The sequence below is a fragment of the Coregonus lavaretus genome (assembly GCF_964263955.1).
Source record: "Coregonus lavaretus genome assembly, chromosome: 19".
Classification (NCBI taxonomy): Eukaryota; Metazoa; Chordata; class Actinopteri; order Salmoniformes; family Salmonidae; genus Coregonus; species Coregonus lavaretus.
In genome coordinates this window covers 25,036,217-25,059,400 of record NC_140006.1, presented here as the reverse complement: position 1 = coordinate 25,059,400, position 23,184 = coordinate 25,036,217, and the positions used below count along the sequence as shown (strand labels likewise).

Below are 23,184 nucleotides of genomic sequence, written 5' to 3'. Positions count from 1 at the left end.
GCCCAAACACATTCCTCTGGCAGCCTTGTGCACTGCATCTCCCCACTAAAACGTCAGATGGTAAAATAGTAAGGCAGCTGTTAACGTCTGTCAACTAAAAGTGCATCTCTGATCATATCCCCCCCACACACACACACCCCCGTCCACATCCCCCCTGTCAGGGCAGATGAAGTGGCAATACACTTGACTGGTAACAGCTTGAATCAGCAGATCGTTTTTTTGTTGCTTTCCCAACGACTGCTTGCTTCAACTTTCACAGAACCCAAGCGAGTCACAAATCAACACCAGCGACACTGGGCAGCGTCTGGGCCGAATGGTCCTGGTCTCATCTTTCTCCCATGTTTCACTCTATTTACAGTCCTCCTTTGCCTGTGTCTGTGCTTGACCGGCGCCATTTTTAAAGGCCGTTGATGCAACTGCAGAGAGTTAGGGACCTATGCCACTAGTTTTGATGAGTTCACTGAAGGGTCAAAACAGTTAGAGGGTTAATAGTTATGTTGAATCACATTCAGGCTTATCTGTACCTTAATATTTCATGTAAAACTTGCAATTTACACTTTAAAATTGAACGGGAAAAAACTACTGTATCAATGCTCTACAATTCATAACATCTGAATAGATGTTATTAAGCTGATTCTTACCTCAGTTCAGATTCCGTCAGGTTAAAAAATGGACAAAAATTATTGCTAGACCAATATTCAACAGCATTACAAGGGCAACCAGTATTGAGTTAGGACCCTGTGAAGTAGGAAAGACAAAGCTTCAGGAGAACATTTCAATAACGGCAGTTGAAAGTTAGCTAGACATTATCACAGAAAATATGAGACTACCTTTGATGTTTCATACGTTGTTCTGAAATGACACCTTTCTTTCTCTTTGCTTCAGTTTTCCCATTTTCATCATCATACAGTATGAGTTACTTACTGACTCTTCCTCTACGAAATCCGTGGTGATCTCCAAGCTGGCTTGTTTCCTAATTTCTGCTAGGCTTTTTGGCTTATATGAATCTTGTTTTTTAAGTGTTAGCTCAGGTTTGCTTTCTTTGGCTGCTGACTTTGGCGCTCCAGGTTTTGGGGTGGGTGTCCTGTACTGCGCCATAGGTTTTGCGGGCGGTGGCATTTGGGCGAAGGCAGACGGGGTAACATGCTCCTCCTCTACTCCCTCAGGTTCGTCTGGAGGGATCTTCACATCTGGCTTCACGTAGTAGCCGTGGTACTCAGTGTCAGTGTGCAGCTGTCCATTGCCAGGGCTGGCGGGGACAGACTCCGCCATCTTGAAAGTTTTCGGTTGAGGATGCACTTCTTGTCTTACTTCCTGTTTCAACGATGTCTTAGACACTGCCTTAGTGATGACCGGGGCCTGGCTCTCTGCTGAAGGGGTCTTGTTCTCTTTCCCTGGCTTGGGGACGAGCTTGCTGAAGAAGCTCTTCTTGGGCTCTGGGGCTGGCGCTGGTGGGGGTGTTGGTGGGGGAGAGGGCTGTGGACTCGCGATGGGAGAGTGGTCTGGGGTTGTGCCTTTACGGTAGAAATGAGGGCTACTTGAAGGGGACTTCTCTTTCTTCTCCTCTTGGACAATAGGTTCAATAGGTTCATTGAACCTCTGCTTTATATAATCAGGGCCTAGAAAATGGAAGGACATTATTATCATACAGTCTTTTTAGCTATACTTAGGCCATGTAAACAGTGATCTAATATATCACAATATTTGAATTAATGGCATGTGTTTATATCACAATCAACACACATTTGTTTTTTTCCCCCCTCAACAAGCACTTAGGGCTGAATCCCAATTTCAGATACAGATATAAACATACACCTAAATATTATTTTGTGTTGCTTTTGGTAAATCATAAATTCCCATTTATTCACTTTCAGTTATCTCATGGTTAGGATGCCTTTTCTGCGTCCATGATTTCACGTATGGAGTATTTGTTCCTTAATGGAGTTTCAAAGCTGCCCTAGTTGGTTTATGATTAAAGCTTCGAAGGATTCTCAACATTCTCCTGACCACTGATGAGGCCAACGCTGTCACACAGCTGACACAAGTGGAGCTCGCAAGCCAACAAAGTTGATACCTTTCTGACGCAAGCAGTGTTATCAAATAGAATCATGGTTCATAATATTTATTCTACTATTAATAGCATCAAAGTGCTATGATCCCTTACTAAATCTCTACAACCTCAGCAGTTGTTCATAAAAAGTCAATCAAATCACAAGGATAAATCATTGTTAATAAGACATTTACAGGGCATAAACAAACAGTAATAAGAAATTACTTAAATAAAAGAGAACAGCACACATGAAAAAATACTATAGTAGGAATACTATAGTATTCACTGTAGTGTTTTTGCTGACTTTACTGTAGTAGTCACTGTAGTGTTTACAGTTTACTATAGTATAAATACTGTAGTTAAAAAAATAGTATACAAAAGTTATACTTAAATCCGAACTGGTTCTCTAGCAAATGAGTAACATTGTCTCACCCAATGTTCAAGAATGGCCTTTTTCCCTTTATTCAGATTACAACCTCTCACTTTCAGTTATTTGAAAAATAAATAATCTCCCAAATATCACTATTTCTAAAACAAGCCATAGAAAGTTGGTTGCAATTTCAATTTAATCCTCCAGAAACTACAGAACAAATAATGCAACAAATATTGAGGTTAAACTCAATTTGATAAAAAAGTATAATCTTCGTAAATGATATCATAGGTAGGACTGGTGGAGTTATCTCGCACATGCAGCTAACAAAAACATATGGAAATGTCTGCTCTACCCAAAATTACAACCAAATAATTGCAGCATTACCGCAAAAATGGAAGAGGAAAGTGGAAGGGGGAAAAAGTAAGGAACTTGACTGTCAGCCCTGCATTAAAGAACATAATTGGTTAAAGAAAATTGTGATAAATAAAAAGTATACCAGTTTCATTTAAAGACCAAAGGATTGACAGCCGTCCCATATAGATTCCAAAATAGTTGGGAAGAGATTTTTGACGTACCGATTCCATGGCATAGTGTTTATGAACTGATACGCAAAATGACGCCGGATTCAAAACGTAGAGTTTTTCAATTTAAATTATTATACAAAATTCTTGCTACCAATAGAATGTTATTTATATGGGGGATACAATCTTCCCAGCTCTGCAGATTTTGCTGCGAAGAGACAGAATCATTAGATCATTTGTTTTGGTACTGTCCATTTGTAGCTTGTTTTTGGACACAGGTCCAGGAATGGCTAAAGGATTGCAATATTTACCTAGAGCTAACCCTGCAGATAGCACTACTGGGTGATCTGAAAAGTCATAGTCAATCGATCAATAATATAATAATACTTTTAGCAAAAATGTTTATTTTCAATTTACAATTTGTAGAAACAATGAGAATATAAGGGTTCAGAACTTTTGTAAAGCATCACAGTACAGTTGAAAAATATATGGCAAATAGAAATCCAATATGGATGGTATTAAGAGATAGATGGGTGGTGTTGAATGGATGGGACTAATAATAACTAACAACAACTAATAACAACAAGATAACTAATAATGTAAGCATACTGTGTCCATAATAAGTATATAGGTTATAGGTTGAGAGCTTTTGTGAAAGAGCACAGTTAGAAAGATATGGCATATTGAAGCAAACCGGATGGACATCATGAAAATGATCGGAGAGGTTGAGGGTAGAGGAAGTTCAGGAGTAAAAACAAACAAAATATAATTATTGTAAAATTAACTGTGTCCATAAAATGTATATAGTATGTATAAGCTGGAAGTAGAGGCCTAAGCATTGTTGTTCACTAGTTTACTTCAAATAGGGAAGGGGTGGTGGGGTTGGAAAGTAATAAAGGGAAATATTTTTTTTTAAAGGATATGTATATATATATATGCATTTACAGTGAGTGAAAAAAGTATTTGATCCCCTGCTGATTTTGTACGTTTGCCCACTGAGAAAGAAATGATCAGTCTATAATTTTAATGGTAGGTTTATTTGAACAGTGAGAGACAGAATAACAACAAAAAAATCCAGAAAAACACATGTCAAAAATGTTATAAATTGATTTGCATTTTAATGAGGGAAATAAGTATTTGACTCCCTCTCAATCAGAAAGATATCTGGCTCCCAGGTGTCTTTTATACAGGTAACGAGCTGAGATTAGGAGCACACTCTTAAAGGGAGTGCTCCTAATATCAGTTTGTTACCTGTATAAAAGACACCTGTCCACAGAAGCAATCAATCAATCAGATTCCAAACTCTCCACCATGGCCAAGACCAAAGAGCTCTCCAAGGATGTCAGGGACAAGATTGTAGACCTACACAAAGCTGGAAGGGGCTACAAGACCATCACCAAGCAGCTTGGTGAGAAGGTGACAACAGTTGGTGCGATTATTCGCAAATGGAAGAAACACAAAATAACGGTCAATCTCCCTCGGCCTGGGGCTCCATGCAAGATCTCACCTCGTGGAGTTGCAATGATCATGAGAATGGTGAGGAATCAGCCCAGAACTACATGGGAGGATCTTGTCAATGATCTCAAGGCAGCTGGGACCATAGTCACCAAGAAAACAATTGGTAACACACTACACCGTGAAGGACTGAAATCCTGCAGCGCCCGCAAGGTCCCCCTGCTCAAGAAAGCACATATACAGGGCCGTCTGAAGTTTGCCAATGAACATCTGAATGATTCAGAGGAGAACTGGGTGAAAGTGTTGTGGTCAGATGAGACCAAAATCGAGCTCTTTGGCATCAACTCAACTCGCCGTGTTTGGAGGAGGGGGAATGCTGCCTATGACCCCAAGAACACCATCCCCACCGTCAAACATGGAGGTGGAAACATTATGCTTTGGGGGTGTTTTTCTGCTAAGGGGACAGGACAACTTCACCGTATCAAAGGGACGATGGACGGGGCCATGTACCGTCAAATCTTGGGTGAGCCAGGGCATTGAAAATGGGTCGTGGATGGGTATTCCAGCATGACAATGACCCAAAACACACGACCAAGGCAACAAAGGAGTGGCTCAAGAAGAAGCACATTAAGGTCCTGGAGTGGCCTAGCCAGTCTCCAGACCTTAATCCCATAGAAAATCTGTGGAGGGAGCTGAAGGTTCGAGTTGCTAAACGTCTGGCTCGAAACCTTAATGACTTGGAGAAGATCTGCAAAGAGGAGTGGGACAAAATCCCTCCTGAGATGTGTGCAAACCTGGTGGCCAACTACAAGAAACGTCTGAACTCTGTGATTGCCAACAAGGGTTTTGCCACCAAGTACTAAGTCATGTTTTGCAGAGGGGTCAAATACTTATTTTCCTCATTAAAATGCAAATCAATTGATAACATTTTTGACATGCGTTTTTCTGGATTGTTTTGTTGTTATTCTGTCTCTCACTGTTCAAATAAACCTACCATTAAAATTATAGACTGATCATGTCTTTGTCAGTGGGCAAACGTACAAAATCAGCAGGGGATCAAATACTTTTTTCCCTCACTGTATATGTATGTGTATGTATGTATATGGATACAGTTGAAGTCGGAAGTTTACATACACCTTATGTCACGCTCGTTGATAGACGGCTCGGACCAAGGTGCAGCGTGGTAGGCGAACATTTTAACACAAACGTAAAGTACTGCAGGCTACAAAACCACTACACAAAACCAAGATCCCACAAACTAAGGTGGGAAAAAGGCTGCCTAAGTATGATCCCCAATCAGAGACAACGATAGACAGCTGCCTCTGATTGGGAACCATACCCGGCCAACAAAGAAATATAAAAACTAGAATGCCCACCCAAATCACACCCTGACCTAACCAAATAGAGAATAAAAGGGATCTCTAAGGTCAGGGCGTGACACCTTAGCCAAATACATTTAAACTCAGTTTTTCACAATTCCTGACATTTAATCCTAGAAAAAATTCCCTGTCTTAGGTCAGTTAGGATCACCACTTTATTTTAAGAATGTGAAATGTCAGAATAATAGTAGAGAGAATTATTTATTTCAGCTTTTATTTATTTCATCACATTCCCAGTGGGTCAGAAGTTTACATAAACTCAATTAGTATTTGGTAGCATTGCCTTTAAATTGTGTAACTTGGGTCAAACGTTTCGGTTAGCCTTCCACAAGCTTCCCACAATAAGTTGGGTGAATTTTGGCCCATTCCTCCTGACAGAGCTGGTGTAACTGAGTCAGGTTTGTAGGCCTCCTTGCTCGCACACGCTTTTTCAGTTCTGCCCACAAATTTTCTATAGGATTGATGTCAGGGATTTGTAATGGCCACTCCAATACCTTGACTTTGTTGTCCTTAAGCCATTTTGCCCCAACTTTGGAAGTATGCTTGGGGTCATTGTCCATTTGGAAGACCTATTTGCGACCAAGCTTTAACTTCCTGACTGATGTCTTGAGATGTTGCTTCAATATATCCACATCATTTTCCTTCCTCATGATGCCATCTATTTTGTGAAGTGCACCAGTCCCTCCTGCAGCAAAGCATCCCCACAGCATGATGCCGCCACCCCTGTGCTTCACGGTTGGGATGGTGTTCTTCGGCTTGCAAGATAGCCCCTTTTTCCTCGAAACATAACAATGCTCAATATGGCCAAACAGTTCTATTTTTGTTTCATCAGACCAGAGGACATTTCTCCAAAAAGTATGATCTTTGTCCCCATGTGCAGTTGCAAACCGTAGTCTGTCTTTTTTATTTTTTGGAGCAGTGGCTTCTTCCTTGCTGAGCAGCCTTTCAGGTTATGTCGTTATAGGACTCGTTTTACTGTGGATATAGAGGATTTTGTACCTGTTTCCTCCAGCATCTTCACAAGGTCCTTTGCTGTTGTTCTGGGATTGATTTGCACTTTTGGCACCAAAGTACGTTAATCTCTAGGAGACAGAACGCGTCTCCTTCCTGAGTGGTATGACGGCTGCGTGGTCCCATGGTGTTTATACTTGCGTACTGTTGTTTGTGCAGATGAACGTGGTACCTTCAGGCGATTGGAAATTGCTCCCAAGGATGAACCAGACTTGTGGAGGTCTACAATTGTTTTTCTGGGGTCTTGAATGAATTATTTTGATTTTCCCATGATGTCAAGCGAAGAGGCACTGAGTTTGAAGGTAGGCCTTGAAATACATCCACAGGTACACCTCCAATTGACTCAAATTATGTCAATTAGCCTATCAGAAGCTTCTAAAGCCATTACATCATTTTCTGGAATGTTCCAAGCTGTTTAAAGGCACAGTCAACTCAGTGTATGTAAACTTCTGACCCACTGGAATTGTGATACAGTGAATTATAAGTGAAATAATGTGTCTGTAAACAATTGTTGGAAAAATGACTTGTGTCATGCACAAAGTAGATGTCCTAACCGACTTGCCAAAACTATAGTTTGTTAACAAGAAATTTGTGGAGTGGTTGAAAAACGAGTTCCAACCTAAGTGTATGTAAACTTCCGACTTCAACTGCATATATTTGCGAGAAAGAAAAAACATATGGGGGATTGGAAGTGATGCAGACAATTACATTGATGGAAGTTACAATCTATCTGCAATATTAAAGCTGATCTACCCCCCCCCCCAAAAAATAAATAAAAATAAAAATAAAACAATGAGTAGTATATACTATATAGTCATTTCTGTAGTGTTTTTGCGGACCGTAATATACTGTAGTTTTTACTGTTGTGTTTTTGTGGACTGTAGTATTAAGCAGTATTTACTGTAGTGTTTTTGCGGACTGTAGTATACTGTAGTATTTACTGTACTGTTTTGGGGGACATTCCTGTATTTACTAAAGTGTTTTTGTTTGATTATCTTTGACATAGAAGTGGGGGGCTTTCTCCTTGAGGAAACCTACTGGAGAAATACTAAAGGAGCACATATTCCCTAACATGTAGGTAGGTAGGTAGGTGGCACTAGAGTCTGAACGTTAGACTTTTCTATAATCATAGGGAACACAATATGTGGGCTATACTTGGCATGTAAGTTTCTCACTTACAGGTGGCACAGATTGGGATATGGGGAGGGGAATGGGCAGGGTACATGCAAATGAAAATGAAAACTAAAAAAAATAGTGTTTTTGCGGACTGTATTGTTTTTGCTGATATTACTGTAGTATTTACTATAGTCTTCTACAGTATACTACAAAATGCTATACTAAGTAATACACATGATCGATTGATACTACAGTGTGTAGTATAGTATTCTACAGTATACTACAGTTTACTACAGAATTCTATAGTAAGTACTGTAGTATACTATAGTAAACTGTGAGCTTGCAGGCTGGCTTGCTTGCTATGGAACATGTTGGCTGGTTATGGAACATGGTTATTAATAGTCGGTGATATACACTATCTTGGTGTCAGGTCAAGTGTCAAAGGTTTAAAGAGGCTATATGGTCCAGACCTGAGCAAGACCATGTGGTAAAAAGAGGAATGCCCAACGATGACATAAGACCACAGACCTACATGCATAGAGGAGTTAAACATGCATGAGACCATAACATGAACAATACAATCTCTGATCACACTGAAGAACCACCCTCTTACAAAACTAAGCAGGCTGACAAAAGCTGAAAAAATAATATTAATTTGTACAAGAATATGCTGTACGACGTAGACATACAGCCAGATCCAAAATTATTGGCACCCTTGATAAATATGATAAAGACTGTATAAAATAAATCATACAAATACAGAGCTTTATTTTACCCCAAGGTAAATTATGATAATTATATTCCTCTCTTAACAGATTTTCATTTACATTTTGTCTATTTGCATATACAGTTGAAGTCGGAAGTTTACATACACTTAGGTTGGAGTCATTAAAACTTGTTTTTCAACAACACCACACATTTCTTATTAACAAACTATAGTTTTGGCAAGTCGGTTAGGACATATACTTTGTGCATGACACAAGTAGTTTTTCCAACAATTGTTTACAGACCGATTATTTCACTTATAATTCACTGTATCACAATTCCAGTGGGTCAGAAGTTTACATACACTAAGTTGACTGTGCCTTTAAACAGCTTGGAAAATTCCAGAAAATGATGTCATGGATTTAGAAGCTTCTGATAGGCTAATTGACATCATTTAAGTCAATTGGAGGTGTACCTGTGGATGTATTTCAAGGCCTACCTTCAAAGTCAGTGTCTCTTTGCTTGACATCATGGGAAAATCAAAAGAAATCAGCCAAGACCTCAGAAACAGAATTGTAGGCCTCCACAAGTCTGATTCATCCTTGGGAGCAATTTCCAAATGTCTGAAGGTACCACGTTCATCTGTACAAACAATAGTATGCAAGTATAAACACCATGGGACCACGCAGCCGCCATACCGCTCAGGAAGGAGACACGTTCTGTATCCTAGTGTCACGACCTGGCCTTGAGAGCCTGGTTTTCTTTGGTTGGTTTGGTCAGGGTGTGAATTTCTATGTATAGATTCTATGTTTTCTAGATCTATGTTGGCCGGGTGTGGTTCCCAATCAGAGGCAGCTGTCGATCGTTGTCTCTGATTGGGGATCATACTTAGGTAGACATTTTGCCTACCTATGTTGTGGGATCTTGACTCTTGTTTGGCTTGTTTGTGTGTTGCCATTGTGAGCTTCACGTTACGTTGCTTTTGTTGTTTTGTCGGTGTTTCATTAATAAATAAACATGTATGCATTTCACGCTGCACCTTGGTTGCCAGCCCGGTACGCCCCGTATCTGCTCCCCGCACCAAACCAGTGGTGCGTGTCTCCAGCCCGGTACGCCCCGTACCTGCTCCCCGCACCAAACTAGTGGTGCGTGTATCCAGTCCGGTACGGCCTGTACCTGCTCCCCGCACCAAACCAGTGGTGCGAGTCGCCAGCCCGGTACGCCCCGTACCTGCTCCCCGCACCAAACCAGTGGTGCGTGTCTCCAGTCCGGCACGGCCCGTGCCTGCTCCTCGCACCAGACCAGTGGTGCGTGTCTCCAGTCCGGCACGGCCCGTGCCTGCTCCTCGCACCAGACCAGTGGTGCGTGTTCCCAGTCCGGCACGGCCCGTGCCTGCTCCTCGCACCAGACCAGTGGTACGTGTTCCCAGCCCAGATGCGGCCCGTGCCTGCTCATTGCACCAGACCAGGGGTACGTGTTCCCAGCCCGGTGCGGCCCGTGCCTGTTCCTCGCACCAGACCAGTGGTGCGTGTCCCCAGCCCGGTACGGCTGGTGCCAGAGCAGTCCGCTCCACCGGTGCCCAGTCCAGCTCCGGTCAGCTGCTCCACTCCAGTGCCAGAGCAGTCCGCTCCACCGGTGCCCAGTCTAGCTCCGGTCAGCTGCTCCACTCCAGTGCCAGAGCAGTACGCTCCACCGGTGCCCAGTCCAGCTCCGGTCAGCTGCTCCAGTCCAGAGACAGAGCAGTCCGCTCTACCGGTGCCTAGTCCAGCCCCGGTAAGATGCTCCAGTCCAGAGCCAGAGCAGTCCGCTCCCCCGGGGTCCAGTTCTGCTCCGGTCAGCGGCTCCACTCCAGAACCAGACGTCAACCCCTCTCCAGGGTCGGGGCCTCCCACACCAGGGTCCAGACACTGTCACGCCCTGGCCTTGAGAGCCCGGTTTTCTTTGGTTGGTTTGGTCAGGGTGTGAATTTCTATGTATAGATTCTATGTTTTCTAGATCTATGTTGGCCGGGTGTGGTTCCCAATCAGAGGCAGCTGTCGATTGTTGTCTCTGATTGGGGATCATACTTAGGTAGACATTTTGCCTACCTATGTTGTGGGATCTTGATTCTTGTTTGGCTTGTTTGTGTGTTGCCATTGTGAGCTTCACGTTACGTTGCTTTTGTTGTTTTGTCGGTGTTTAATTAATAAATAAACATGTATGCATTCCACGCTGCACCTTGGTCCAATCCTGTACTCAACGTACGTGACACCTAGAGATGAGTGCAAATCAATCCCAGAACAACAGCAAAGGACCTTGTGAAGATGCTGGAGGAAACAGGTAAAAAAAGTATCTATATCCACAGTAAAACAAGTCCTATATTGACATTACCTGAAAGGCCGCTCAGCAAGGAAGAAGCCACTGCTCCAAAACCGCCATAAAAAAGCCAGACTATGGTTTGCAACTGCACATGGGGACAAATATCATACTTTTGGGAGAAATGTCCTCTGGTCTGATGAAACAAAAATTTGGCCATAATGACCATCGTTATGTTTGGAGGAAAAAGGGGGTGGCTTGCAAACCGAAGAACACCATCCCAACCGTGAAGCACGGGGGTGGCAGCATCATGCTGTGGGGGTGCTTTGCTGCAGGAGGGACTGGTTCACTTCACAAAATAGATGGCATCATAATTATGTGGATATATTGAAGCAACATCTCAAGACATCAGTCAGGAAGTTAAAGCTTGGTCGCAAATAGGTCTTCCAAATGGACAATGACCCCAAGCATACTTCCAAAATTGTGGCGAAATGGCTTAAGGACAACAAAGTCAAGGTATTGGCGTGGCCATCACAAAGCCCTGACATCAATCCTATAGAACATTTGTGGGCAGAACTAAAAAAGCATGTGCGAGCAAGGAGGCCTACAAACCTGACTCAGTTACACCAGCTCTGTCAGGAGGAATGGGCCAAAATTCACCCAACTTATTGTGGGAAGCTTGTGGAAGGCTACCCGAAACGTTTGACCCAAGTTAAACAATTTAAAGGCAATGCTACCAAAAACGAATTGAGTGTATGTAAACTTCTGACCCACTCGGAATGTGATGAAATAAATAAAAGCTGAAATAAATCATTCTCTCTACTATTATTCTGACATTTCACATTCTTAAAATAAAGTGGTGATCCTAACCGACCTAAGACAGGGAATTTTTACTAGGATTAAATGTCAGGAATTGTGAAAAACTGAGTTTAAATGTATTTGGCTACGGTGTATGTAAACTTCCGACTTCAACTGTACATCTGCCCCAGACAGAAAATAAAGAAAAACACACAACCCAGACACGAAAGGCATTGGACAAAGGGGATTATAACAAGGGGCTGTGAGATAAATAGATGCTGGGGTCTGGTTGGGCAAGTTGGGTATGTTGGGTTACCTGGCTGATGGAAGTTGGGAGACAGTTCCCTGGCCACTGCCCTGGCGATGTCTGAGTCCTGACTGGCTGACTGACCGGCCTGGTCAGCAGCGTCACCTTTAGTTCTGGCGTGAGCCGTTCTGGATGAAGGCAAAGCAGAATTAGAGCTGGTTAGACTGGGAAGGGTACATACCGGGGTTCAAATACTATTTGTTTTCTTTTAAATACTTTGAGAATTTGTTTGAGCATGTTGTTTGAGAGTGCAACATTGACAGAGTTTGCACTTTTGGGACTGTTCCATTGGTTTCATTTCTCCAGACAAGCCCAATCAGACACAGCTAAATTATAAAAGATAATTAAAATACTACTTCAAGCCAGGTCTAAGAGGGTGAAGAAGCACTAAATGCCTCTGGGCCTTCCAGATAGACACTGTCTTTAGTGTCTTATAGGGTTGAGACTGGAGAGCTGGTGCTACATGTTCCCAGTAAATACTGTTGGAGCAAAAGCTTTTTCCAACATGAAATCATATTAGAAGTAGAGAATTAAATAATAAAAGAGTATGGTTATCATGCAGTCTCACGCCGTTAGCAGCGTTGCAAACATTAAATGGTTTGACATGCCATATCCACTGTGTGATATTCAATAGAACGCATTGTGTCATTCATCACAACCATTATTTTTGTCATTTCTGATTAAACTTTTTTTCAAGTTAGATATTTGTGTTGCATTTACTTCCTTTCTCTCAAGTAAAATCGTTTTCAAAACAAACCATTTACATGCATTGACATAAGGAATAGCATGATATACTTCTTTATACTTATCATGATGTACAGTATTTCAATGGTTCAATAATACAAGATTAATTCAATAGTGTTTCTTTATAAACAGGTCTGTATGAGTGTCCTTCAGGGCCTCTGACTACAGAGGAGTGCAGGAGGATTCACACGGTGTCTCTTGAACTGAATGTATCCTTTCAACAACTTTGAGAAGGTCTTCACTTTTCAAATGAAGGTGGATAAAAATGCGTGTTTGAAACCGATTAAGTTGACAAGGGTAAAACATGTGGTCCTTATCTGTAATTGAATACAACGTATGCTTTTTCAACCTTAATTGTGGACTCTTTTTTTCAACTACTGACTATGCAGGTGCATTTCAACAAATTTAGGGGGCACATGACTACAGAACCTTACATTGTGCATTGAGGAAAGTCTTTATTATGTGCAATTAGCTTTGCCTCATGTAGACACATGACAGTTTTGCAGTCGGTGAATCACTGTGAATCATGTGAACTCCATATGCATATAGCGCAGTTGTGCTGTTGAATGAATCATGCCATTAACCTGTTATAGAGAGAATTTTACCAATAATTGATTGAGTCATCATGCACTAAGCCGCCCATGGGCTTACATAGCTACTGTACAATGAGGAGTACAACAAGTTGTCCTTATATCATCATCATCATCATCATACGATTTCATGTAGGCTTCCTTAAAGCTTTCAAACCTGGGGCGATAGGCTATACTACATCACATGGCTCGGGGAGAAAAGAGAGGGAGCAAGGGCACATTGAAAAAAGGCGACCTGAACCAAGTTTAAGAAGCTTTACTGGGAGCTTGTTAGCAAGTCTATGAGAGCTGGGCGGGAAGATGAGTAATATACCTACCCAACACCTATTCCCAGCCAAATAGACTGACTGAGTAGTCCACCAGATGATATTGGATGGTGGGACAGAGACGGGCTACTGTATCAGCTCAGCTGCTGCTGCTAGGCTGTATTCCTGTCAGCTGTTGATAAGCCAAGTCCTGCCTTGCCTTATTTAGTCAGAGCTCAGTGCTGACTGACACACTAGATGCTGCTGGCCTCACATGTGAGGAGGGCACAGCTAGCACACACCGTCCGGTCTGGTCTAGGAACTGCTTGCCCTCCTTCGTCTCTCCTTCTCTCTCTCTCTCTCTCTCTCTCTCTCTCTCTCTCTCTCTCTCTCTCTCTCTCTCTCGCTCTCTCTCTCTCTTTGGTCTCTTTCCCTCTTTCTCTCTCTCCCTCTCCCTCCCTCATTCTCTCCCCTGGGCTTCCACCCAGATGATGTAGAAAAGTGACGCAAGCTGAACCAGGTCCGCACGTTCCAAAGCTCTTACCACACTGATCAACTCAGCCACATAACAGTCTTCAAAGGCAGAGACCTTCATTTCAGACATACTGCCGCTGCAGGGACATATTTCTATTTCATGACAGGAGGAGTTGTTGTGGTGGTGAGCCTAGATATGAGAGCCCTCATTAAAATGTATACAGATGCCAGAAAATCAGGATAAAGAACATGCTAATGAGTGGTTCTCATCCAAGAAGATTAGAAAGAAAGGGGGGATTGGTGGGCATGATACGTCAATAAAGTGACTATTTTGATACTGTAAACAGATAGGGAGTGGGTGTTTAACATGGTAGTATATCTGTGCATTGCATTCAAAGGACAATAGTGCAGTTTAATCAATATTATTATTATTGTTTAATGTAGCATTGAAAGAAGTGATAGGCAAGATAGGCTATTAACAATATGGTTGCAATTTCTTCTCTCTGAGTCTTTATTTCTGATTTAATTTAATTTGGAATAATTCCAAGTCCAACCCATGTCATAAGGACTTCATTGACAATGACTTTGTACTTCATATTAGCTATCTCACATGTTCTAAAATGAACCAGAGATATTACTTGGCTGGCTCAAGTTGATGTGGGTGTCTTAGAGAACTACCACTTCAAAAGTTCAACAGCTTTCTCCTTGCTATTCCATGCTCTGGCAAATTACTCATTGTCATCCCATGCTTTTGAAAAAGCAGTAGGCACAGAATGTAGGCCTAAGACGAGGATACAAATATTTTCTATGTAGTTTTCCAGCAAACAGGTCAACTTCCTCCAACAAGCAGCTATGTATGGTTTTGGTGTTCCACCTGATCGCAATCAAATGTATTTCAGACGAGCATAAACACAGCATGGATGCCAGATTTCCATGCTTATAATACACACCTAGTATTCTGGTCTTACAGATCTTTTATAAGACTGAGCTATCTCTGAGATGTATGTCTTGAATATGTTTAAACAAGAGCATGTGTCTCAATCAACTATAAACACTCATTACTAACCTAATGTATTATTGAACTCTTGCAATTGTTGACAGCCTCTCACCTGCCAATATTCACAATTGCATGTGTCACACGGTCACACCCTCACAATGATGTGAACAATATGGTTGTACCATGATTTGTCTTGATTTGATCCTCACTATTTGGATCACTACAGCGTGTATCAAATTGTTCCAGTGTGTCATTGGGCCACTGTCTGAATTTACTATGTACTGAAGTTCATCATCTGAACTTTAAGTATGTAACGTGTTACGTATGCCACATGTATGTGCAAAACATGTTTTAATCTCTGTGTGTGTGTGTCTGTGTGTGTGTGTGTGTGTGTGTGTGTGTGTGTATGTGTGTGTGTGTGTGTGTGTGTGTGTGTCTGTGTGTGTGTGTGTGTGTGTGTGTGTGTGTGTGTGTGTGTGTGTGAGAGAGAGAGACAAAGAAAGTGAAAGATGGAGAACGAGAGGTAGTGAGAGTGAGTTAAAGGGCCAGAGAGAGAGGCAGAGAGTGAGAAAGAGAGAGTCAGTGAGAGCAAGAGAGAGCGTTGGAGAAAGTTGGAGAATGTTGGAGAGAGGTAGGATAAGGTGACACCAATAAAAACCTGACCCATAGTTGAGAATCCCAACCTGTCAGCCATTCAACCTAACCCAATCAGCAGACCTGACCTGGAAGCCCATGCAGCAGTAGGATCCATCACCACCAACACCACCACAACATGAGCTGCGTCCGAAATGGCACCCTATTCCGAATATAGTGCACTACTTTTGACCAGGGCCCATAACGCTCTGGTCAAAAGTTGTCCACTGCATAGGAAATAGGGTGTCATTTCAGACGCAACAATGCACATTGAGAAACTGATTACCTTGAAGTGGCTATTTCTACTTTTGTTCTGGCAATTGCTGCTGCCCGTATGGCTCCTTCCACAGCCCGATCCACTTTCTGTTTTGTTTTGGTGGTTTTGAGTGGAATGAGCTGCTTCTTGATGCCTCGCGCCAACACATTGTTTTTATATTTTCCCTCTTCTTTGGTGCCGTCTGGGAACATTGTGCATCCGTAGCCGTGGCGTTTGTTGTTCATCCACTCTCCCTCATACTTCATCCCGTTGGTGCGCTCGCTGACACCAAAGCCGTTCCGCTTGTCGTTCTTCCACTCCCCCATATAGGACTCTGTGGTGGTGGCGTCTACATTGTCCTCCAGGGGCATGTACTCATCAACTCCATCCCCAAAGCTGATGGTGGAATTGGCATCGCTGGAGCTGATTCGGCTGATGGAGCTGGCGGCATCGCTGCGTGCCGAACTGCGTTTGCTCGATATGGACGACCTGGATTCAGACTTTCGGAGGTTTCTGAGGCTGCCGAACAGGGACCCTCTACGAAACAGGCCCCTTTTCTTCTCACCTTCGCCTTCGCTGTGGAAGTTGAGAACAAAGCCTCCTCTGGTGCCGGCAAGGCTGTCTGACAGGTCGAGGTTGGTATGGAGGACGGTGCCGTTGCTCTGTTCACTGCGGAGCGAGGCCAGCGAGGTTCGAAGAGGCGAACGAATAACCGTAGCCATCCCGTAAGGTACACTTTGCCGCACACCGTATCCGTGTCGCATTCCTCCTGTCCACTGCCCCTGGTACGTACCTGTTAGGACAACAGGAAATGGCAAAAATGAATACAAACGTTAAGAAAATCCTGAACGCACATTTTTGTCATGATCACAAAATAATCATTTGGGGTACAAAATTAGAATATTAGAGTTGATTAGAATCTCTTTACACTAGCCCAATGTCAATTCACGGAATTGAAGTGGAAACATCCCTACAAGTATACAATGTCCTTATTATATTGGGAACTTTTCATTGAATGGATTGAAATCATATACAGTGGGGAAAAAAGTATTTAGTCAGCCACCAATTGTGCAAGTTCTCCCACTTAAAAAGATGAGAGAGGCCTGTAATTTTCATCATAGGTACACGTCAACTATGACAGACAAATTGAGAGAAAAAAATCCAGAAAATCACATTGTAGGATTTTTAATGAATTTATTTGCAAATTATGGTGGAAAATAAGTATTTGGTCAATAACAAAAGTTTCTCAATACTTGGTTATATACCCTTTGTTGGCAATGACACAGGTCAAACGTTTTCTGTAAGTCTTCACAAGGTTTTCACACACTGTTGCTGGTATTTTGGCCCATTCCTCCATGCAGATCTCCTCTAGAGCAGTGATGTTTTGGGGCTGTCGCTGGGCAACACGGAATTTCAACTCCCTCCAAAGATTTTCTATGGGGTTGAGATCTGGAGACTGGCTAGGCCACTCCAGGACCTTGAAATGCTTCTTACGAAGCCACTCCTTTGTTGCCCGGGCGGTGTGTTTGGGATCATTGTCATGCTGAAAGACCCAGCCACGTTTCATCTTCAATGCCCTTGCTGATGGAAGGAGGTTTTCACTCAAAATCTCACGATACATGGCCCCATTCATTCTTTCCTTTACACGGATCAGTCGTCCTGGTCCCTTTGCAGAAAAACAGCCCCAAAGCATGATGTTTCCACCCCCATGCTTCACAGTAGGTATGGTGTTCTTTGGATGCAACTCAGCATTCTTTGTCCTCCAAACACGACGAGTTGAGTTTTTACCAAAAAGTTCTATTTTGGTTTCATCTGACCATATGACATTCTCCCAATCCTCTTCTGGATCATCCAAATGCACTCTAGCAAACTTCAGACAGGCCTGGACATGTACTGGCTTAAGCAGGGGGACATGTCTGGCACTGCAGGATTTGAGTCCCTGGCGGCGTAGTGTGTTACTGATGGTAGGCTTTGTTACTTTGGTCCCAGCTCTCTGCAGGTCATTCACTAGGTCCCCCCGTGTGGTTCTGGGATTTTTGCTCACCGTTCTTGTGATCGTTTTGACCCCACGAGGTGAGATCTTGCGTGGAGCCCTAGGTCGAGGGAGATTATCAGTGGTCTTGTATGTCTTCCATTTCCTAATAATTGCTCCCACAGTTGATTTCTTCAAACAAAGCTGCTATTGCAGATTCAGTCTTCCCAGCCTGGTGCAGGTCTACAATTTTGTTTCTGGTGTCCTTTGACAGCTCTTTGGTCTTGGCCATAGTGGAGTTTGGAGTGTGACTGTTTGAGGTTGTGGACAGGTGTATTTTATACTGATAACAAGTTCAAACAGGTGCCATTAATACAGGTAACGAGTGGAGGACAGAGGAGCCTCTTAAAGAAGAAGTTACAGGTCTGTGAGAGCCAGAAATCTTGCTTGTTTGTAGGTGACCAAATACTTATTTTCCACCATAATTTGCAAATAAATTCATTAAAAATCCTACAATGTGATTTTCTGAAGAAAAAAAATCTCAATTTGTCTGTCATAGTTGACGTGTACCTATGATGAAAATTACAGGCCTCTCTCATCTTTTTAAGTGGGAGAACTTGCACAATTGGTGGCTGACTAAATACTTTTTTCCCCCACTGTACAATGCCTAATTTCACCCAGGTACTGTGATTCTGCTGTCGGTCAGACAGACCTGTATGTATTTCAAACCACATACAAGATACCACGTCCATGACGAGATTCATATTTCAGTATTAGTTTGTATCATGATTTACTATCACTTCATCATTTGCTATTGATATACTCTTGGCGTTATGCCAAACCAGGCAGTCTTCATGGCAGTAGACATACTATAAAAGCATAGTCTACCACTGGTACATAATTAAAGCTAGTGGCCTTCTCTTGTCATAAGGGCATGTGCGCCAATGTTTGTTTAGGTTTTGGAAAGTTGGCAAGGATCAGGGCCGGCCCTAGCCTTTTGGGGGCACTAAGCAAGGTTTGTTTGGAAATTACGTTTTTGCAGTTCTAAAGCTAATTTCCTGCAGTTGTACACATTTGCCATGACTTACAATCAGTTTTCCACGTTGATTCAACGTCATCACATAGATTTTTTGATTGAAATGACATGGAAACAACACTGATTCAACCAGTTTTTGCTCAGTGGGTTATGCCATGTTAATATGATATCTGAGTGAGAATGACTAACAAAATCAAGGGGGACATATTACATTTTTGGGGTCGTGGGCCCCCTAGCGGCTCGGGGGCCCTAACCGACTGGTTATGTCGCTCATGCCTGAAGCAAGGATGAAGACATTACTATGGAGTATCATTATCTATGATTAGATAGGGCCTAGTGAGGTTACAACAAGTGCAGTGGTCCAAATCTGTCAAAGATGAGCTCCCACCCCAGTAACAACCTGTCCTGCAACAGGCCGTGGCATGCAGGAGGGACTGGGAAGTGTAGGCTATGGCCGCTCATCCTGCGGCCCAATTCCAAATTAACCACTAGACCCTATGCCCTAGTGGAGGAGATCTGATACAATTTGATTGGTATAGGCAATATAGTGAAACTTCCACCTAGCCTATCAGAGGGCAAGTTAGAGCTATTACCATATTGCTTATACCTTTCAAATCCTCTCAGATCTCCACAAGTGCATAGGGCATAGGGGTTCATTTGGCTTTCCTTGTGCTTCCTACACACAGGATCCATTGGAAGGACTGCAGTTTGGCAGAAGTCACTAATTTCAAACAGCGAAAAGGTGGAAGTTGATTCTAAAACAAAACAATCCTGTCACACTCTAACAGTAATGTTGAACCCCACAGTAACACTGACTGACCTGACATCATCACAACTTCACTTGACACTCCAACTGTGTTTTTGGCATTCAGATATTTGTTTGAAGGGGGAAGCGCAAAATGCTAAGAAACCACACATCTCAAGCCTTCCCACCATTTCAGCAGCTACATGGGGTCTACATTTCTTAATGCATACTGCATTCTGGTGTGCACTCAAGGCGATATGCCACTCTGTCCATCATTATTGCTTCTAAAAAAAAAGAATGTGCTATTTTAAAGAGGTAAGTAACTTGAGACATTGGGAAGTTTGTCAGTCAAGCCAAACATAACTCCATCTGTCTTACTATGTGAAATAAATCAGTCTAAACATAATTAGGTTACTGAACAAAATCAATCTTAACACATTAGGAGGATAGATTAGGGCTCTTTTGAAAGGCTTCATGTCAGTGACTAGTATTTATATTTTGTTGAGTGACACTGTCCCACTGATTCCTAAACTGACTGATCCTATTATGACTCAGGTAACTTTTGCTTGCCTGGCTGCCCAAACTCCTTGCTCCTGCCAAACGCTACGCTACGCCCACAAATGTTAGCTTTCTCCGCAATGAAGTACAGCATGTAGCGAACGATAGAGCAGCTGAATAACTCAGTTTGAGTCGTCAGGCAAACCTTTTACTGCTTCAGATTGTCCAATTCACAAACTGTGATTTATTTGCTTTACAAATTGAACCAGTGAGTGACACATATGAGAGTACTAGAAGACCCCAAGCACAAAATAAAGCACTCGAAGCCATGCTTGCCCAGGGGGAACCGGCTAATACCGTATGCTCAGGTTTTGTTGGATCTGGCCCTCAGACTGGCCCTCAGACAATGTTCACTTCATCTTCTGCAATTCCAGCCTTCAGACTGCAGTCGATGTCAACATTATCTTCTGCAAATCTAATTATTATGTTGTTATTTGTGTATTATGCCACTGTATCTATTGATTATCACACTGCATGATGTAAGATATTGTGGTGTGTTTAATTATCTATTAACGTCTATCGACTTTCCTACAATCCATTATTGCTTTCACCTGTAATCAATATATAAAACCCTATCAATCGATGCTATGAGTCAGCAAAAAGTAGATTGTTCTCTCTGGAATAGATATAACCTACAAGTTATATGCAACTATGTGTGTATGACTATGTTTGTGTACCCTGGCATAGTCTGGTCTCATAGACTAGACGTAACATAGTACACATAAAACCAGAAACAAATTAGCAGGATATGTTACGTTTGGTATGGTTACATAAGACAGATGGTTACTTAGTTGGGTGATTGGTTGGGGTGGATGGACGGACGGGTCGGTGGCCGTATAATCCGAACGTCTAGCAACCTAAAGGTTGCAAGTTCGAATCTCATCACGGACAACTTTAGCTAATTAGCAACTTCCAACTACTTACTACTTTTGAGCTACTTTGCAACTACTTAGCATGTAGCTAACCCTTCCCCTAACCTTAACCCTTTTAGCTAATCCTACCCTAACCCTAACGCTTTAACCTAAGTCCTAAACTTAACCTTAACCCCTAACCCCTAGCCTAGCTAAAGTTAACCAGCTAGTTAACTTTAGCCACCTAGCTTGAATTCGTAACATATACATTTAGCAAATTCGTAACATTTAATACATTTTGCAAATTTGTAACATTTAATACATTTTGCAAATTTGTAACATATTGTACGTATTGCAAATCAAAACATATAATACGAATTGTAATTCGTAACATATCATACGAAATGGGTGATGGACATGCACAAATTAATACATACCACACGAAACTTAACATATCGTTCTAAATGGTGTGTCTCGGATTTACGTACAGAATAATACGAAATGCTCTGAGACCAGGTTGCCTGGCATTACAACTTCATGACCACCTGTGCCTCAAACACAATCTTTGAAAACAACAACAACAACTCTAAAACTACTTTCTGTAGAAACTACTGTACACTAATTTCCATAGTGCAACAAATGAACAAATATCAATAGTTGTCTATAGATCTGCGCTGGGTAAAAAGCACTTTGATTTTCAAGTGTGGCTGAGTGATGTTTCTATTTTTAGCCATGACCTCTATGGGAGTACGCCTGCTACGTTGGGTTACTATGGAAGTGCTCAGTGCTGACTGACCAGTACAGTCATATATCAATTGAGTTCAGTGGTGTGGCACTGGCACATAGTTCAGGCAGGCTTTTCTACTCTATCACACTGTGATACAAGTGAATTACTCATCGAGAATCTTTCGTAATTAATGGAAATAGTCAACTCTTATACTACAACTGTTCTATAAATATACAACGAAACACTTGTGGAAACATATGCCCCCTTCTACACTGTAACAAGTGAGACTGCATTACATGTAGCCTACTAACCACAAACTGTTACTGGCACGCTTACCTCCATCACCATACGTTTCAACTCCATATCCATCTTGCAGACCGTTACTCCATGTCCCATCGTATCTGGCAGGCGTGTGGAGACTTTGCCGGACCCCGTATCGACCTTTAAATCCATGAGTCCATTCGCCACGATAAATCCATCTTCCCTTCGATTCCACACCGAGTCCGTGTCGTTTCCCCTGTGCCCAGTAGCCCTGATACACGTTTCCACTGGGCCAGGTGTACACCCCCACTACCTCAAAACCATTGTTCCAGGACCCGGAGTATTCGCCTTGGCCCTTGGGCCCGGTACAGACGCCATGCCCATGGGCTTTTCCATCCTCCCAGCCACCGCAATATGTGCCACCATCGTCAAAGTCGAACCGTCCGCCCGTCATTCAGATTATGAGGGGAGAAGAACGAGTCGTGGTAGCTCCCGGATATTGTGCTGTCCCTCGCTAGTCCAGAGCGGATTTTAAACGAAAAGTAGGAGCGCTGAAGTGAGAGTCCGGTGGACAGTGTGCTGAGGTGTTGTGGTTCCAAGAAGATATTAATGATTGTCACTGTGTGCATTTGTGGTTGTCGGCTAAAGCGGTATGTGGGAAGAAGAGAGAGCGCGCCACTACGGCTGCCAAAATCGCTCCTGGTTTATTTTATGATGATCTCCTCTTCTCCCTCTCTCACAGCAGAGAGACGAGAGAGAGCGAGAGAGAGAGAGAGAGAGAGAGAGAGAAAGAGAGAGAGAGAGAGAGAGAGAGAGAGAGAGAGAGAGAGAGAGAGAGAGAGAGAGAGAGAGAGAGAGAGAGAGAGAGAGAGAGAGAGAGAGAGAGAGAGAGTGTGGGGGGATAATGACATGAAAATGGCATGACATTGTCATTCCATTTTTTTTTTTATGTCTGCTCTTATATTGGTTTAAAAGTTACATCGATTATAATTATAACCCTGCTTGATATGTCCTTATTGCTTATAGTATTGGTATCTTTAGGTAGGCTAATCAAAATAACATAAGGTTTTCTGTGTGTAAACTCT

General features: G+C 42.5%; 1 protein-coding gene across 1 annotated transcript; it reads right to left on the bottom strand.

Annotated features, from left to right (window-relative positions):
- Positions 1–657: 657 nt before the first annotated feature.
- On the bottom strand, positions 658–22,553 carry LOC311146181 (junctophilin-1-like; the record flags this gene model as incomplete). The annotated part of the gene is made up of 5 exons (XM_084182674.1): positions 658–738; positions 925–1,619; positions 12,020–12,138; positions 15,980–16,742; positions 22,175–22,553. The coding sequence occupies 5 exons, from the start codon at positions 22,551–22,553 to the stop codon at positions 658–660; spliced, it is 2,037 nt and encodes a 678-aa protein (XP_084038800.1).
- Positions 22,554–23,184: the final 631 nt, after the last annotated feature.